Genomic DNA, 19,748 nt, shown 5'->3' on the forward strand with positions numbered 1-19,748 from the left:
ATCAAATACCTTCTGGAAAATTAAGTACACTCTATCCAGGCTTACCCTTTACACAAACTTCATGTTACTTCTTTGTGCAACTATAATAAACTTTTTAAACATAATCAAAATCAAAATTGCTGGAAAAGCTCAGCAGCTCTGGCAGCATCTGTGAAGGTAAAAACAGTTAATGTTTCGGGTCCAGAGACCCTTCCTCAGAGGAAGGGTTCTAAGAAAGGGTCACCAGACCCGAAATGTTAAATCTGCTTTTTTTCTTTCACAGATGTTGCCAGACATGCTGAGCTTTTCCAGCAACTTTGTTTTTGTTCCTGATTTACAGCATCTTCAGTTCTTTTGGTTTTTATTGGCTAAACATGATGCTCCTTTTACAAAACTATGTTGATACTGCTTAATTACCTTAACCTTTTCTAAGTGTCCTGCTGTAATCCCTTTAATATGAGCTCCTAACAATTTCTCTCTGACAGGTGTTAAGCTAACTGGCCTGTGAATGGTTCCTTTCTTTCTCACCTCTGTTTTGAATATGAAGTTACATTCATTATCTTCCAAACTGTCAGAATTTTCCGGAATTTAGGGAATCTAGCATCCCCAGGCCTGCTGTGAGTTTGTAAAAATATTTTTTTCACTTCAGATCTGTTTTATCTGCAGATTTTTTTCAATTCCATCAAGCTATTTTGTCTGATGTGGCTCTTCCATGTATCTGTCAATGTCAAATCTTTTCATACCTTTTATTGTTTTAATTTCATTACTCCTCCTCATTCAGATAATCTTTTATATCATCAGTTAGTTTCCTGCTTTGTTGGTGCTAAGCTTAGAAGTTGGTTAAGCTATCAATATCTTTATGATTGGTACGTTTGTTATTTCATATTCCATTTTTGGCATTTTTCATTCTATTCCAGAAATGTAACTGACATTTCTTTTTAATAATGTTGATAGCTTTGCTGTGCATTTGTGAAATGTTATACCCATATTTCTGTCTTAGAGATAGCCAGAGTCTAGAATACATGCTGCTTGTTAATAATGTCTACCAAATTGAAATTTCAATTTGCATTCATAACTCATCTCTAGAATTTGTCAAAACTTTGCATCTTCATTTATATGCTTCATCATGAATTCCTCTGTCTGCTTTAACGCTGGAAACTATCCAGAAAGATTTTATTTTAAAATCAACATTACGACATAATCTGGAATAGGTGGGATTTGAACTCAGGCCTTGTGGCCCAAAGTAGTGCCACTACCACTGCAGCTCACAACACTGCCAAAATGAACTTGTCATGTTGTATTTACATAGTCCCATCAGTGGAGGCATCATTGCTTCTTGGTTTTTAATCTCCCAGCTTCTGGGCTAATACTGAAAGTAAATGTTAATCTTTTCCACGACTCCAACTTGCTTCTGAAATAACTGAACTCAGCCTGTTACACAGATGAGAAAGGCAGAATCCATCATTTTAGAATGCTAATTGGAAAAATTCTACATACACTGACAATCTTTTTCTTGCTATGTAACTCTGCTTCCCCTTAGGCTTAATTATGTTTTGATGTCCCAGGTTCAAAAAAGAACAGACAATAATGCTTTTTTTCATGTAAAGAATATTCAAGAGTGCATCACTAAGCTACCATGAAGCATGACTGTCACAAAGCCTCAACCACCAGGTGAAGCAACAACAGGAATAATCTATAGCTAAATCTGTTTCTGATACTTTAGAGCTCCTAACGAAAATACTGAGTGATGGTATGCTTTCCAAATAATAGGGATTTATTTTCAGTTTATTTATATTAAATTTGGTGTGATCAATAAAATAGAACACAGCAGGGAGATAACAGTATACAGTGCACAACTAGTAGTTCACAATATATTACAAACCATATTCAGTTTTCATTTTCAAAAACCTACGAACAGCACACAGTGTATAAACAGGAAACAGTAAATCCAACAGCCAGTACACAAGGAACAGTTTTTAAGAATAAAAGCAAAGCTGCTGTCCAGGCAACTACACTTAGTCCAACAAAGATGGAAACATGTGCAGAGTTTCATTCTGGAAAGTTAAATGAAACAAGTGCGTGATGAGAAGGCTAGAGAACATCTAGTTAATATCTTAATAATGTAAATATATTAAATATGAGCATTGACTAGAAGATACAGTCAAATGTAAAGCAAATTTATTGAAAATTATTTCAAATTTCAGCAAGACAAGTTGTAACTCACCCAAATATGTTCAGAAGTATATTTGGTTTTTAAAAAAGACATATAATTGGATACTTGTGAACAGAAAATTTTTCCAATAAAATATTCCCACAAAAGCTTAAGAATATGCAGTAAAAGCTGAAGCTATGTAAAAAGAAAGTTAAAATGCTTGAAAAGGGAAAAAGAATAGAAAGCTTCTTACACAGGATGAAGCAATATCAGGAATTCTTATCTCGGCTTTGTAAAAGATTTTGATAGGTGATAATGAAATAGTAAAAGAAGAGATGCTAGAACAAATAAACAACAGTAACTAAGTACCACTGAAGTTGCTGTAGCTCAAAATGCAGAAGGCACTGCACTGTTATGTTATGCATCCTAAATTTCTGAAGCAAGTGGGATAGGAAATATTTGAGGATCTCACTGTAGATGTCAAACATCCAGAATATGGAGGGGTGCCCTAATAGTAAGAAAGGTATATACTAGTTGACTATAAAGAGCTTAACATTAATAAATAAATATCTACAGGTGCACAAAGTTAAACTAATGCTGAAGAAAACACATGGATTTGCAAAAGGCTAGCCTGTTAAAAACAGATAACTTTTATTAAGTGGAGGAAATACAGAAGTGTACGTACAAAAGAAATGCAATATTTTCTAAATATATCAATTTTCAAGAAGTGTTTTGACAAAATACCACATTAGAAACTCCTTATAGAACAAAAGTCAATGGTATTAAAATAAAATAATGCACTGTTTTAGTGAAGTTAACACAAAGCAATTAACAGACAGTCATGTTTAATGGATGTTTTTGAACTAAAATTTATAAATAATCTGGACTCAAATAAAGGAACACAAATTATGCAGATGATGATGCAAATGGCAACTGTGGTTAATTGTGAAAAAGACTTGCTAGTATTTAGGCTAACAGGCAAGAAAGATAACGGTTTAATAAAATTAAATAGACGTTAATCAAATAATTTTAGACGAAAGAATAAGCAATGAAAATATACATGTAATAACAAGCCTTAAGAGAATATAGGGATAGAGAGACTTAGTATTTCAGAGCCTAAGCATTTTAAAGTATGAGAACTTTGGATTGGATCTGGGGCAAGATGATAAAGGAATTTGAATATCAAATGAGATTCTTGGTTGTATAAAAACGTGTAGAAGAAAAAACATCATCCTAAATCTACTTCATGCAAACCATTCAGAAAGTTATATATAGGTTAATCAGATTTCACACTTTGGCACCCTTTAGTTTACAATTTGTTAGATGTCTGGAAACTTTCCTATTCCCAGATTGATTCTAGGTTTATCTTCACTATGACCTTTGGAATAGGTTGGCAGCTCATACAATGAATACAGATTTTCACTGCAAAGATTCAAAACACAAGTGAGCAAGTTCCTTGTGGAGGCTGACATTATTAGCAAACGATTGGTGAGTTCTTCGGGAATTTATTTTGTCATCTCCAGACCTTGCTTTTGATGAAACTAAGGAGTCAGAGAGGAATGTCCGGGTATTCTTTATTCCCTGAATCAGCTGAGATTTTTCTGAATATTTTGTGAGTTTTTTTCCCGTCCCCAGAGAGAAGCTGGGGTGCACATGTGTGAGGAATAATAAGGATTGAATTGTTTTGTTGCAATATATGTGAATGGGATGGACCATCTGTTTTGTTTTATCTGTCTTATTTGCATGCTTGCATGTTTGCATGTTTTTATTGCATGTGAGTAGAACACATTAGAACAGTTTCAGTTCTGATGAAGAGTCACCTGGACTCAAAACATTAGCTTGCTTTCTCTCCATGGATGTTGCCTGACCTGCTGTGATCTCCAGCATGTTTTTTTGTTTTCAGTTCATGTGGTAGTTAAATACTTGCTCAAAGTAAACACTACACAACAGAAAATGTACAAAACACAATAAATACTTTCAAACACACTGAACAGCTAAACAGCTAGAGAAAAATTTATGCAGCAGGCAGTCCAAAGTAAAGAATATGTTTGCATTTAAAACATTTTTGAAGTGCAATTACAGTAGTTAAGTTGTCAAATATCCAGTTAAGTAGAATATTGTAAACTTCCACAAGTTATAAACAAGATGATTAATCAGTTAATATGTTTTGAGACGGTTGGTTAAAAGATGCTGACTAAGAAAAATAGACAGTCCACCTGCGTCTTTTAAAAAATAAACACATTTTTAAAAATTTAGTCCTTTTGAAAGTATACTTCTAAATGTAGCCCCTGTTCAACATCTGCCTAGGTTACATAGTTGAGTCCTATTTTTGAGCATTGAACCCTGCCAACTAACTCAGAGAGCAGAGTTCTACTAGTAAGTCACAAACAGAAACATGTTAAAGCACACACCAAAAGCAGTTAGCTTACAGTAAGCAGTAAACAACACATGCTAAATGATAAATGAAGGAGGTTTGTGATGTAAAGGGTAGCATCTCTAATTCTGAGCCTGAACTTCCAAGTTCAAGTCCCACTACAGAATTTGAAGGCCAAGGAAGACATACTCATATTGTGATTATATAGGTCAATACTCAACATGCAACAACACCTTCAAACACAGGCCAATGGCTGATGATAAGAGTAAGAGAGATTTCTGGTCAGCCATGTGATGGAAAAGAAGTTAAGTCTCTATCATTACTATCCATAGCTCCAGGGTACAACATGCATGAAATCCCACAGATTGCCACAACTGCCCAGACCATCTGAGTGAACTGTAAAGTGCAAATAGTAAACAGGAACTAAGGTTTGTACAACCTTAAACAAGTCGCATCATACAATGGAAAATAGACAGCTAACAAAAGACAGCACAAACATGTCGCACAATATAAAACTCACAGCACCCAGCAGATTGCCATGGACACAGTAAGCAAGCTGTGATCCAAGAATGCAAGGCCAAAACTGCAATTTTACGTGTTTGAATGTACTACTGTTCTTGTAATGGCATCTTACTGATTTAAGTGATAAGATAATGGAATAACACATTTGTATCCTGCTTACTAAGGAAAATTTTGATTTCATCTAAGACACACAATCACACTCTAAACATTTCGTAAAAATATTACCAATGAAAGCTGCCATTACTTAAACAAACTTACAATTAGGCACCTGATGGAAATCACGTTGACCGGTGCAATAGGTTAGAAACACGGTCCATTTGACTGCAGCACAGGGTGCCCCATGCAATCCTCAAAGATACAAGGAAAGCTCCATTTTTGGTAGTTGCAAATGCCCACTTGAAATAAATGTATACAGTTGCAAATATAAGTCAGTAGACAAAATCATAGATTAATTAGCACTAAGGTATAATAAGTATCCTAGACATGATGTTGTTGATACTCAAATTATCAGAGGAAATCTTCCAGATACTTTAACAACCTTACGTGTAGCTTTTGAATATTGGTAAGGTAAACAGAAAGATGGGTGTAACAGGAAATGTCACTCCAATGCTAGGATTTCATATCATTGCTCAAAGAAGACAATAAGCACCATTCTGCATCCGACCTCTATGATAGTTACCTAAAAAATGTTTAGTGTTAACATCCAACACCCAACCTGAACAAAAAATCATTGCCCACAGATGATTGGTTTCACCAAGATAAGCAGGAAACATTTGATAGTTTTAATGAGGGCAGTTGTATCATTCTCTGTACAATGTACTAAATTTTTAAAAGTAAAGTGAGAAGAGCTATTGAATATACAGAGGTCAACCAGCAAGGTGTGGAGAAAGGGGTGAGTCTTTTTATTATTCATTCCAACAAAGCATTTGAATCAAAATCTCAAATTATGTTGAAAGTTTGTTCAACTGATAAGTATACCTTCTTCCAATTCCTCATTTCCAGTTTAAAGTGTATTTATTTTTGAAATTGAAGTTTACAATAATATAAGTGATAATGTGCTAATCTTTTTACCCTTCTGTTACCTGGCACTTAAATTTCTCCAGCAATTCCACAACTTTGGAGTCACTGTAAAGTGATCTCTGCTTTGGTACCAGAGCTGAGTGGTTGTACCCTAATTTGGGAGGTAGCAATCTTCCCTAAAAATAAATATTCTGATCACTTTGGCTAAAAAAAAATACGCAGGGGCCATCTCCATTTTGATGTTAAATGTGATTAAAGAAAAATCCAACATGTCCTTTCCAACTCTTCTGTATTTCCAGCTACAGACAGTGAATAATCGAAATAACAGAAAATGTGGACACTGCCTCTCTAAATATTTATCCATTGCTGGGTATGCTCTCTCCAAGCCTTTGCAACAGGATTTCCAGCCAAGTAGCGTGAACAGAGAACTGAAAGGTAAATAGAAGCTGGAGGTGCTGGAAGTCTGAAACAAAAATAGAATCTGCTAGAAACACACAGCATCTGTGCAAAACAAAAAGGCGGGAATCACATAGAATCACATGTATGGATCTTTCAACACTTTTACTTCAACTGTTTGTCCAAAGCGCATACATGAAAAAATATGAATCAAAAAGATGCCAATACTGTATTCAGGGTTGATAATAAACTCTGGACTAGCCCAGATGACCTGCTATATACAGGCTTCTTTCCCAATATGGTTCTAAGGAGAATTTTAATCTGGTTTGTGCCGACCCTGGTTTAAGGCTGTGACGAGCAGTTCTGTAGGCACTGCCTTCAGTTGGCACCTGATTGGGCTGATGCCCAGCCATCAGCAGGTACAGCTGCCAATCCACCCGTCTTTATCCAGAGTTTTACACAAAGATACTCCTGAAACAGAACTGCACAAGAACACCAACCTTTTCCTAGCTACTATCAGTTCAGAAAGGAGGGTAACTGGACCCAAAACGTTGACTCAGATTTCTCTCCATAGATGCTGCCAGGCCTGCTGAGCTTTACCAGCAATTTCTGTTCTTGTTTCTCTTTCCATCACCAGCTTTTTTTTTTGCTTAAGGATAACTTTACCATGATCTGCATAGAAACCAGTAAATTCCCTGTGAAAATAAATCTCCGCGTCTCAATTCGTTCATTACAATCGCCAGTACTCAATACGGCTTTAGTAGAGCAAAAACTGAAGGGAACAAGAATATTTGGGGAGCATTTTTTGATTGAAACTGAAGTGCAAAGTTAAATATTACAACAAAGCGGTAATTTTGTTCTAAGTTAGCAAAGTGTAGAGCTGGATGAACACAGCAGGCCAAGTAACGTCTTCTGAAGAAGGGTCTAGGCCTGAAACGTCAGCTTTCCGGCTCCTCTGATGCTGCTTGGTCTGCTGTGTTCATCCAGCACCACCTTGTTATCTCAGATTCTCCGGCATCGGCAGTTCCTACTATCTCTGGTAATTTTGTTCTGTTGTGTTTCTTATTTCGTAAGGAACCTGACGGTTCTAGAGCTCAGATCAGACCTGATCAATTTAATGGGTGTTCAAAACTTGTGTGAGATCTGGTCCTACAGCCGAGAATTGCATTTCGAAAATTCTCCGGGCAGTGCGGATTTTAGTGCAGATTCCACGACCCTTCCCATGGCCATTCGGGCCCACAGAGTCAGACTAATATCAAATGGCTCACCTGAAATCTATTGGAGATGAGAAAGGCGAAACTTTGTTTTACCCCAAGACCGTTCCATCCTCTCCCACACACGCACACATACAAAGGCCACATGAGAAGAAAAGGCCCTTTCATAAACCCGGGGAGATGTTCTAAAACATCAACGAATATCTTTAAATGGGTATAAATGTTTTGTATATGTGGAGATAGCTGACAGCTGATATACCAGGGGACGTGACGGACCGCCGCCCAGGTATAGTATTCGGCCTCTTTTGCCAATAGTTAGACATTTCTGAAGAGATATACCGTATCTGGCGCGTTTTTTTTGAGTGAAGTTAATTTGTTTTGTGAGCGTACGCAGAAATGCAATAGACTCGCGTCCTAAGCTGAGAGAAATCTTATTAGTTCTGTGATAACACCGTGTGGAGCGTCCGTGGAGCAGTTTTTACTATCTTTGAGCTTATTAGTTGTGTTTTGTTCAAGTAAAGGAAAGTTCAACGTGCTGCCTAAAAATGGCCATTTATTCGTTTCAAAAGATTAGAAATCCAGTGATACATGAAAATAGTAAAAAAAACAGCGTAAAGTGCCAAAAAACATTTACAAAGAACAATTTGTGTCTTTTTTGAAAAAAATTCCGCCGATTGGAATGTAGCTTAGAGTGTCCTTTTGTTGCGTGTTCCTTTGTTTCTGTTTTGTTTACTAACGAAGTGTGCCCTGTTTCTAGTCCGCACGAGTTTAAGCACTGAGTCTAGCTGACTGCAGTCTATCATACAACGCAGTTCACAACCACTGCAGGCTTGGAGTGCTGTTTCCAACTCAGTTTTCAACGGTCTGTTGCTGCAGCTGTGTGTATTTTTGGCAGTATTAGATTTTCACTTGAAGGGGCTGACGTGTTGGGTCTCCGCTTTGTATCCTACCGTCACAATAAACATGGCTTTCTAAACCAAGCACAACAAATGACACACTGGCCCTCAATCCTCTCAGTCAGGCGCTCCTTTTACATTCAAACATCCACAAAGTCTCCAATGTTGTCGCTTTCTTTGGCTCCTAGCTGAAATTAAATCACTATTCCATCCTACAACTCTGGAGCGACCAGACCTGATCAACTCCACTAACGTCTCTCTCTCTCTCTCTCTCTCTACATTTTGCAGCCCTTGGCAATCCAGGCCTGTTTCTGAGAATGTGGGTGAGTCTGTGGCACCTCAGATTACAATTCCGGCGGGAAAGCTGGGCACACCGACGGCAGTGGTAAGGCTTTATGTCAGTGTGACTGAGGAGATGAGTTTTCAAGTTGCTTCTCTGATTAAACACTTTGCCACACGCCAAGCATTTACGCGGAGATTCCTGTTAAACACAGAAGACAAATCAGCACCTTCCAAATCCCAAGTTCACGCCGGGTCACACAAGGTGGGCGACACAGTTCAAGCGCCTTCGATTCAAGGGGGGAATCTAACGAAACAAAACGATTTTGGCTTTCCTTTTGCTCAGAGTTTAGAAACAGTTCTTCCCATAGCAGAATGCCGCAGATAATCTGTATTGGAATAAAAGTAACAGAAAAGAACAGCAGCAGATTGGATATAATCTATGCTGTTTCTGAATTTGACAGGTCTGTCCGCATTTCCTCAGTGTTCCTCTCTGAGACCAGCTTGTAGATAACTATGCTTAGCACTTTATTTTAGAGGTTTTCAGTTCTTTCACCTGCACATGCAGTGTTTTGTGAACAGCTAACGTTCTGGACTGGCAAAATCCTTTACCGCATTCTTGACATTTGAAGGGTTTTTCTTTGGAGTGAATGTACCTACATTCAAAAGAGAGGAAAAAGAAATCTTATTATTTGTCATTCGAATTAACCAGGCTAGTAATAGAGTGGCGTCGAGCCATTCTAATGGATACATTCTCAAAACGAGCACCTGCAGATGTCGCAAATTTGAAAGGAAACTTAAAGTTGCTGGAGAAATTCAGCAGGTCCGGCAGCATCTGTGAAGAGAAGGTGGGTGGGGGCTGCGTGTGAGGAAGGGGCCAGTGACCCTTTTTCAAGCGGTAACTCTGCTTTCTCTCTCCCCTCAGATGCTGCCAGATCTGCTGAGTTTTTCCAGCAAGTTCTGCTTCCGTTTCCAATCGACACATTGCTGGACAAGCAATTCAGCTTGTTTCTCAAATTTATTCGTCATGTTCAAACTTTGAAGAACTTGCCTTAACGCGAAAGTAAAACTAAATGCTGGAGATCACATCACGTCAGGCAGCATCCACGGAGAGAAAGCAAGCTAACGTTTAGAATCTAGATGACTCTTATCGCCCGCTGTGATCTCCAGCATTTTTTTGATGTTATCACTGCTGATTTCAGCATCTGCAGTCATTTGCTACCACCTTATGGTAAGCTTGAACAAACATCGTACATATTTCTGGGGGGAGTGAACCGAGGAATTGCACGACACTGTTTGAAAATGAGTCTCATTGCACCGCCGCAAAATTGACACGAATTCTCACCGACTGCACTGAGGTTTGAGATTCTCTGCTGATTTTCTAATGGGGACTCCGGATGATACTATAAGCAAATATTAAGGCAGGGTGTTCACCAGTGTGCAAGTACTGGGCCCGAGCAAGTCAGATTTCGCTGTCCTACCTGTGGTCACGGAGATGATCCTGTCTCCTAAATGCCTTGTGGCAAATGTCACACGTATAGGGCCGTTCATCGGTATGGGTCCTTTCGTGTATTAGAAGATTGTAGGATTTGGTAAAGTGCCTCCCGCAGAATTTACAGACAAATTCTTTTTTGGTCTTAGACGGCAGCCTGCCCCTGGTGGGTTTCCTCTCCGGGGATAACTTTGTGGCATCCAGGAGGGAACCAATGGTCGAGGGAGAACATTGTCCGTCTATCTGTCCCAGGCTGGGCTGATCTTCCTGGGTGGCCGCGATCGCCAAATTCGCGAAGTCAAACCTGGGCCTGGTCTTGTTGGGGAAGCTGCTGGATTCCTGTTTCGGCTGGAAAACGTGCGGGAAGATGGGGATGGCGGGCAGCTGGAAACGCGTGTCCACCAGAGCGGAAACAGCAGGCACTTTGGAAAAGGAAGAACGGGGCAGTGGCATGGGTGGGTAACCCAGCGTCCACTGGTGGAGATGGACGGTGTGCAGGGTGCTGAAGCCGTACAGGTTGTGTAGCTGTTCTGAAGGGGTCGGAATGCCGTTGGAAGCTTGCAGAAATGCATAGTTGGCCAACTGTAGCGATGGATGAAGAGGTACCGGCGCCGGAATAGTTTTACTGCCCATGGTGCTCGCTGGAGGGCCTTGGGCTGCAGGAGACCTGGCCAATTTGCAGAAACCTTAGAGTTCAAAACAAAAGGCACGCAGTGAGTGACGGCGTTACAACCTGTCTTATCGCATATTTAACTGATTCGCAAATGTGACCCACAACGGGATATCCCCGAGTTATCAGCACTGCACGGGGATTCTAGAACTCGGGGTGAGAGTCAGAATTAGGGCCAGGCCATTCAGGAAGGATGCTGGAGAGCATTTCTATGCACGAAGCGTTGTAGAGGGTTGGGACTCTCGTCCACAGATGGCAGCGAATGCTGCATTAGTCGTTAGTTTCAAATCTGAGTTAGATACTTTTGTTAACACCTTCGCTTAAGGGGAATGGGCAAAAGGCAGGTGTATGAAACTAATCAACTGATCACCCATGAGCTCATTGAATAGTGGTACACGCTGGCGGAGGCTGAATGCCTACTCCCGTTCCTGTATTCCAATTGTATGTCTACACGCGATATTCAGTGGAATAGAACAAGTGAGACAAGGGTTCAATGTCCATTCAAATTAAAGCAAGATACTGCGGAGACTAGAGAAATGAAACAGACAGAGAATTCACTGGAAAAATTCTGGCATCTGTAGAGAGAAAACAAAACAAAAGGGTTAACTTTTGAAGGAGGGTCACTGGACCCGAACCGCTCACTTTGCTTTCTCTGCACAGATGCTGTAAGACCTGCTGAGTTTCTGTTTCCACTGGGCTCGGAGCCCCATTATCAAAATGGAAATATGTTGTCGAGACACAGGCGTATTTTGCTCCAGAGTGGTCGTCGATTTCCTTGCCTCACGCAATCAATTAACGAAAACACACACAACGAATTTCGACCGCGGGCGCCCGCAATATTTTTGTTTCGAATATTTCCGCAAGAATGTGCCTTACTGTGGCCTGAAAGGAGTTAAAATAGGAACTGTCCGAGCTTCCTCGCAAAACCACCAATAAACGTGACGACAGTCAGAAATGTTACGTGCAAGTTTCTCAACACATACAGATGGGTTTTCAACCGACCGGGATAACCTGGTCACTCTGAATATTACTGTGGGTAAGCGAGTTTAACAAAAAAACTCAAGTCTTGAAAAAAAAACGACAAAAGGAAATAAACTCGCAATAAAAGTAGAAACATTACAATATTATAATTCTCATTTCTCAGCACTGGAACGCTGGCAAACGAGGTAAAATAAAAGAACGGGAGTAGAAGTGGTAACTTATTAAATAGAGCTCCACATCAAAGGGACGGCCTCATAATGAGGTACATTTTATGTGGTGGGTCGATCTGATCCAAGGTTCCTGGCTTGATCGAAAACCCGCCGCCTTGGTAGAGCCAGATGTAGTTTAAAGCAGCCCCCATCCACTACTGAGCTTGTTCTCTCGTTTTAAATCCATGCCCCCCTCCTAGATTCCTCCAACAGCAAATATCAAAGCGAATCGGCCGTCCCCTGGTTAGTGCCCGACCAGAGGAACCTGCAGGACCCGGTCAATATCGCATGCTGCAGGTGTACACACGCCGTTCTCCTTCTGACGGGGTGTTCTGTTTGTCTTTCCCCAGATGTTAATTCCGAGCGAACCGGTGAAGATCACTGACCGCTGGTGTGTCCGGCAAGATAAAAAATGTTTTCTGGCGTTAATCTCGCCAGCTTTTTACTGCTTTCTGAAGTAATGCTCTCTCCTTCCAGGCCATTAGGATGATCTCGTCAGTGGTCCCAAATTTCCTTTCAAAAGGCAACAGCGGGTCACTTGAAAAAAAATCACCTCTCAAAAATAAAAGGACATTTCTGGAAAAAAAACATTCGGGTCACTTTACTCTCTCTACAGCCGCCGCTTTCGGCTTGACTTTATGAAACAATACAAGGACGAGCAGACCCAGAACAGTAATCGGTATAAATCATTTCAAACGAATTGGCAAATCAAACGAATTGACATCATGTGGAATTCCTCTGCACTGACCCAGAACAAAACAGTGACATTTCGCTAAGATTGGCTTTGCTAATTGTGAGAGTTCCCATTCTTGTTGGTAAGAAAAGTCACACCAGAAATCTATTTTACCTCTCACCAGTCACGGCAGATAACGCTCATTACAGCCAGTCACGGGTAATTTGTCACTGTGTGTGTGTGAAATCCCAAGGCTGGGTTATGCAAGTGTAATTGTATTAGGGGCTGATTAGCTCCTATTATGTTAACCTATACATTAGTGCAGCAACCAATCCCATCTCACTTATCCTTACGGTAACAGTAATTGGTCGAAGTGAGTGTACTAATTTTATTTCACGAACTGGATTGCAACATTCAGAAACTAAGGAACCTGCTCTGCTGGTTATTACAACTGTCAGAGAATTTTTTTTAAAAAATGTGTTAACAGGCTCGAACCCAACGGCGCTGCATGGCATCAATCAATCATTTTGTACGAAACAAAAGCAGAAGTTGCTGGAAAAAGATCAGCAGCTCTGGCAGCACCGGTGAAGAGAAAATCAGAGTTAACGCTCCGGTCCGGTGACCCTTCCTCAGAACTCATGGTAGCTCGGCTGATTTACAGCATCCGCGCAGTTCTTTCAGTTTTAATCGTTTTGCATGGACTGATTTAAATATGGGAAATATGTCACGTGCATTGTTTTAGCGAATGTCGCTCTGGCTACATATATAAAAAATAGTCAATTTTAAAAAGCATAAATTAAACGAAGCTGTCTCCTGACTAAAGCTTTCGAAAGCGCTGAGGTTAGTATTACAAAGAAACACCTATCCTTGCTGTCAATCCAGACAAAGGACATTGCTAATTCTGGACTCGATTTCTTTACAATCACCCATTTGATTCCGTGAGTCCTATTACAATCGAGCCCTCGGCCGCGAGTAGAAAAACACAAAACCATTTAAATGACTTTTTTCATGTCATATTCACTTGTTACAGTACAGCGCTGTGCGAAAACACTACAATAAAGATTTTGCCGTTTAAGCGTCGCATTTAATTTATTGGAATACTTTCAAACTTAATTCTACAGTTTAAACCAGACACTGACGACCCTGTGAGAATCAGTTTCGTTTATCTTCAATCAGATTCATTGGCATCTACAGCAATGGCGAGATAACCAGCAGGGAACAATATTGGCGCTTGTCTACGGTCTCCAGGGGCCAATAGAAAGATATCCTCTTGTATCTCCTGAATCAACAAATACATTCGGGTGTAATTCCCACAGAGCTCTGATAAATGTTTCAAACTATACGCACAGAAATTCACATGTAGAACACTCGCCCAAGAGTAAATAGAACGGTATTTTTAAAAAAAAATCCTGCGATGACAGCATGGAAAACAAAGAGTCAGAATAGACAGCAGTGAATTCAAACGCTAAAACGAAACGAAAGGTTTTAAAAATTCACAAATCCCGAGTCCGAGACAGGGGGAGAGAGATCTCCGTCAGTGCCTCTTGAAAGAGGAATGGTGAATTGCGAGAATTCACTGCAAAGACCATGCTGTGGTTTACACTGTAAATAAACCACGAAGCAGTAAACCAGGGAAATCTCCTGGGAGCAGCAAGTCCACCGAGCCTGAAACTACATAAACTGTGGCACTAACAGCGAGACGCCATCAGCGAACTTTGTACATATTAGTCATCCCCAATACCCCTTTCCCTGCGGTATCCCCGATTAAGGTACAGTTTTCTTTTTACTGCACTTGGTGATTTTTTTTGTAAGGAAGAACATGTTTCTGAAACAAAGTGTTTTCAAGATAGCTGCAGGTGTATGGCGTTTGTTACTGACGGAACTGAGATTCATAACCGGTGGGAGCTGGCAGATACAGACCTGAGAACTGCATCATTACAGCACTGTTTAAACGCTCGCAAGTTAAGCTCTTTCACAGTATATAGTTTTTTTTTAATCGACAATAACAGCACATTACATGGCATTCGAAAACACAACAAATGGAGCATATCTGACTGAGTTCCAAAACATTCTGGGCCTGACAACTCAGAGGCGAGAGAGAATTGGATTGTCGTTATGAAGCGAGCAAAACTAAGCAGAAAGCTTCGAGAGTACGAGGCCGAATAGCGAGAGTTTAAGCGAAAATAAAAGGGTGATTTTATTCAGCACCTGCTCCAGCACTATCTATAAAATCACGGAGTTTTGCTGGTTAGTCGCGAGTATAATGACCAGGATCCTTCTTGTGCCTGATTTCACTGTTACTTTTTGCTTAGGTCATCTCGTCTCATTAACGACACCGTTCATGCATTTTGCAGAAAAGGAGCGAAAATGCCACATACACAGCAATACAGTAATCAGTGCATCGAACAAGGCAGGCGGCAAGCTCCTCGTTAGGGCAAAACCCCAAAGATGAAGGAATACAAACGGCCGGTTCCCTGAAGAACGGGGTGCGTGTTAAAATCGGAGGTGACTCCCCACCAATATGATGGACAGAGCCCTGTTCATCCAGAACTTCCCCCTCACAAAACATAACCCTGTTAACTACTCCTGTGTGAGCAGAGACTGAACTGAGCGAGCCCTACTCGGCTTCACGTTTCCAGCGAACTGCAAGCCAGCGATAAAGCAATTCATTTCGGGTAGGGTTGGCCGAAATTCGTTAGTGAGGGATGCAGTTTCTACCTCCCGGGCTAACTGACGCGGGATTTCCGTTAAATTAAACAAATTTTCAACTTAGAGCGCCGCTTCTTGATCACAAGACAAATAAAAAAGCACCACAGATCATTTTGCAAGGAAAAGCTGGGCCAAGTTTGCTTCCTGGGTAATCGAGAACAGACCACATCTGCACTGACATGCTATCGAAATGAATTTCAATCTTTCAAGATAAAATTGCCTTACAAAATAGGACCATAAGCTTGAGAGTGTATCTACCTTGCCACCTCCAACTCACCCTCACCTCCGACACACACACACACACAATTTCATGAACAACCAGCCCCAGCCTCCTAGCTGAGAGACTCACCAGAAACCTAATTCTCAATGGAACTCTGCAACACCAGAAGGTTAGGGCGCTCTGCGAGACATCCATCAATATTTGCTTTTAGATCAACGTCCTAAATGCACCATTATTGAATAGATAATCACAATCAGCACTCTGTTTGGAGAATAAAAGGGGGTCGGAGAGAGCACTGCTAATTAATATACCGAGTAAGATAAACAAACATTCTGTGAACAGGGAGAACTTGCCGTTCAAGTCAGAGTGAAAACAATACTCTGAGGAAATGTTTTAATCCAAGGTGTACAGAGCAAGGGCGGGGGGAGGGGGGGGCGTCGTTGGCCAGATTACAGCTGTTTTGTATCCAAATTTCGGCGAAGGCTCTGTTCTCTTAGTCCTTATCGTCACTTCACAGATTCCAGTGTGCTTCTGATTACAGTATTAGACGTGTACAAGGGCACTAAGGGACCCCAGCCTTACCAATACATGCCTCATTTTGCTGAAGAAATTAAATATTTGGGGCCTTTAACACAATTCCGTTTGAAACTGATGAATAAAACTCGGAGAGGCCACGGATCGTGCTGATGAATGGGAGGTCTCTGCTCTGCTAAACGGTTTAACACTTTGGGGTAGACTACTAGCCTTTAGCTTTTAAAATGTATTACGATAAAACACGATTTGGGTTACAGTCCAACACAGTTCCATTTCTATGCTTCTTTTCTGCATTAGCAACGTGTATTAAAAGTCAAACTGGACATCATTTGGAAATTTGAATTGCGCTTCGCTTCTCAACCAAAAAAACTGTTTTCGGCCGTCTGAAGTCACACGTTGAGAAAGTTTTAGTTCGTGGACACAAAGCAGAGGCAGTTTGGGAATAAAACGTGCTCCGCGCGTTTAATCCTGTTAATAACAGTCTCATTAACCGCCCTGGAGCCTCTTATTAAATGCATCCCATTAAAGTTAACAGCAGCAAACTGTAGCCTGTACCGGAAACAGCTGGGAAGAACACAATAACCTGACTGGACTTTTCAGCTAAAGCTAGTCTGCCGGTCAACACTGTTTCTGAATGAGTTGGCTAAAATATCAAAAACAAAACGCCACTTCCGAAGCGAAGCGGCCGTTTTTGAGCTGGGAGGGGGGTGGGGGCCGCTATTACATCGTTCGATACATAGCAGGTTTAGTGATGCCTCGCGCAGGAGCAGTGGGATCGAGTGGATTCAGGTGAGCTGGAAATGATTCTCACGGTGCTTCGATCCAGCACGTGTTCTCCCAGGCACTGTGAAAGCCTGAAAGGAAATCTCCCATTGCAGATATGTTGCCGGGATAGGGTTGGGGGGGGGGGGGGGGGGTGGTGGTGCGGTGTGGCTGGGTCCAAACTGTGCTCCCGCGGTGTGAACGGGCACGCTCCTGGCCGATCAGACACCGAGGAGGGGCTGCTGAAGGAGACCCCTCCGGGCGGTGAGGTGGGGGAGACACATCTTTGTTCGAATTACAAGTCGAACCCCAGTACTCTGTGTAACTCTGGGTCTGTGTGCAGCTAAACTCCTGCAAACCAAAGGGGTCAGGCGGACTTTCACGCGGAGCAGCTGAATACTTTATAAATACACACAACCCCACGTAAACATCCCCGCACCCCCCACACATACACACACCCACAAACACACCCACACACAGAGCCCCACATAAACACCCTCACACGAACACACACCCATAGACCCACAAACATGCACACCCCCGCATAAACATGCACACACATACCCCATATACACGCAAAACCCCACTTAAACACAGCCCCCCCCCCACACACACAAAATGCACACACATACTCCCACAGAAACACACACACACACACACACACACACACACACACACACACACCAATATAAACACCCCGCAGAGATGGGGCAATATGTCACTGAGCTGGATGGAGGTGGACATTAGGAATCTCTCGGTTAACTCTAACTGAAAGACAGCGCCTGGTGAGCAGCGTGCGCTGTGAAACAACGCAGTTGTTTCCCAAACTTCTGAGAGGCCAACAAGTGCCCCTTTCCCCCCTACCCAATGCTCCCTCCCTCCCGGTGCTAGCTCCATGCGAAGGGAGGGGAGGGGAGGGGGGGCGGAGGGACAGTAAGAGTTACCTGAGCCGGGGACCTCGTCTGCCGCCGAGAGGCTCGCCGCTTCTTCGTTTGAGCGAACGGCGGAGATGGAACTGGCGGAGGTGGTGGCACAAGCGCATAGCCAGGTTGGCATGCTGTGAGCTGGGCACGGAGGGCCGGTGCTGAGCGGAGCTGCAGTCTGCAGAGCCCCTCAATCGACTCCTATTTCAACCGAGTCCTGGGAGAAATAGGCACACGGCGCAGGCGCACTGCGCAGCCAACCGGCCCCACCAACTTTTTTTTCCGCTCTTTCACTCTGACAGAAAGCTGCAGATAAGTTCGCAACAGCGTCGGGGAGAGCGGCGCTGGGGAGCTGGAGGCTTGGCAGCTGCAAACATCCACAGGCAGGACTTCAGCTACAAAGGGAGCCTGTCTCCCAGCCGGGAAAATAGGGGCTTCACTGTTCAAACAATGTGCAAAGCTCTTTGTAAAAGTCGGGGGCAAGGTGGGCGGGGGGAGGGGGGATTGGGTGGGGTGGGGTTGCAGGAGGAGGGGAGAAACCGCTTGGATCACCGATCCAGTGGAACAGCCAGTAGATTCCGACCTTGTGAATTGCACAAATGATAACCAGGCTATTTTAAGAATCCGCTCAAACCATCTGTTTGTTTTTCGCACAAAGTGAGACGGAAGACACCCTGACAGATTGGCATCTCTGTTTAAAAGCGATGTTACCAGCAAGGAGTGAGCTTAAAACTGCTTCTTGTGGTCGCGGGGGCAGTGCATCCTAAAGACTGGGAGAAATCACCGATTTTCCTGAGGCGCCACCACTTCTGCAACATGGGGTTATTTAAGAAAGTTACAACACACAGAGGGAAATGAAACGTCTTAATGCTCGGTTAAAAACACTCGAAACGTCCGAGTAAAACTCACTAAATTGGACGGAAATATTACTGAACCCACCTCTTCTCCGAAAGATTTCATGGGCTTTAGTTATTTTTGCACCCCCCGCCCAAAAAAAGAAAGCATTCAAGCCCCTTCCCTCCGAACACCAGGTGTAAATTAAACAAAGCTGGCGCCGTTAGGCAAAGCAGAAAGTGAAGCCCTATAGAATGGATGATACAATTTAAACCACACACCATGTCCTATGGGTGCCAGGACTATTCCTACAGGCGCTATAAGATCTTTAATAGTTATTGATGCATCAAAATCATCAGAAAACTGTTTACTGACCCTTTCAATATGTTTTAGATTCGGTTAAATGTTAGAGTCAAAACAATTGGGGCATGATGGTCCTTGCTTTGAGTTTGACATTTTAGATATCACCATGCTGCATCTCCCGAACACAATTACGACTATTCTGGTCCCCGCTCAGTCATTCAGAGGTTTTCTGTTTTCGTTTGAAATTGCCTTCCTCTGGATTTTTCACTCACTTTCCAATTTCCCACATTTTGTACCTTTCTCCTTGATCCTCTTCAAATAACCTATTTAAGAAAAGGCAACGTCAATAAAATAACGAATTCTAGAAAGTCGCAGATATCTGCGTAAATAATTTTGACAGCTCTTTTCTCTGTAAAAGAAGACAGCTCGACTGACTCGCAGAAGAGATTGCGCCTGTTTTTTTGTTTATTGCGGAAGATATCAGACTCGCTGCCATTTCCCTCTCCTATCACTACCCAAGTTTGCATCCCCGGCCTGGGCTCACAGCTGAGTCAAAGCAAACATTTCCTGAATAGTATACGCCAGTTTTGGACTTTGAGATATAAG

The 19,748-nt window shown here is 42.0% G+C and overlaps 1 protein-coding gene across 5 annotated transcripts; it reads right to left on the reverse strand.

Moving 5' to 3' along the window:
• Positions 1-8,213: 8,213 nt before the first annotated feature.
• On the reverse strand, positions 8,214-18,214 carry osr1 (odd-skipped related transcription factor 1). 5 transcript variants are annotated; one of them, XM_048531197.2, is made up of 3 exons: positions 18,027-18,214; positions 10,314-11,010; positions 8,214-9,488 (listed from the first exon to the last, which is right to left on the reverse strand). In XM_048531197.2, exons 1-3 carry the CDS (start codon positions 18,136-18,138, stop codon positions 9,353-9,355), a joined length of 945 nt encoding a protein of 314 aa, XP_048387154.1. In that variant the 5' UTR covers positions 18,139-18,214; the 3' UTR covers positions 8,214-9,352. The 5 variants fall into 5 exon arrangements, with proteins under 5 accessions (XP_048387154.1, XP_048387158.1, XP_048387156.1 ...); XM_048531201.2 differs by lacking the exon at positions 18,027-18,214 and adding an exon at positions 14,205-14,378; XM_048531199.2 differs by lacking the exon at positions 18,027-18,214 and adding an exon at positions 13,032-13,240.
• Positions 18,215-19,748: the final 1,534 nt, after the last annotated feature.

The sequence above is a fragment of the Stegostoma tigrinum genome, chromosome 4 (assembly GCF_030684315.1).
Source record: "Stegostoma tigrinum isolate sSteTig4 chromosome 4, sSteTig4.hap1, whole genome shotgun sequence".
NCBI lineage: Eukaryota > Metazoa > Chordata > Chondrichthyes > Orectolobiformes > Stegostomatidae > Stegostoma > Stegostoma tigrinum.

Excerpts from the sequence above, each read along its gene's own strand:
- osr1 (XM_048531197.2), bottom strand. The coding sequence starts at position 18,138 with ATGCCAACCTGGCTATGCGCTTGTGCCACCACCTCCGCCAGTTCCATC. Across the intron at positions 11,011-18,026 it reads AGACGAGGTCCCCGGCTCAG|GTTTCTGCAAATTGGCCAGG; the intron begins GTAACTCTTACT and ends TTGAACTCTAAG. Across the intron at positions 9,489-10,313 it reads GATCATCTCCGTGACCACAG|GTACATTCACTCCAAAGAAA; the intron begins GTAGGACAGCGA and ends TTTTGAATGTAG.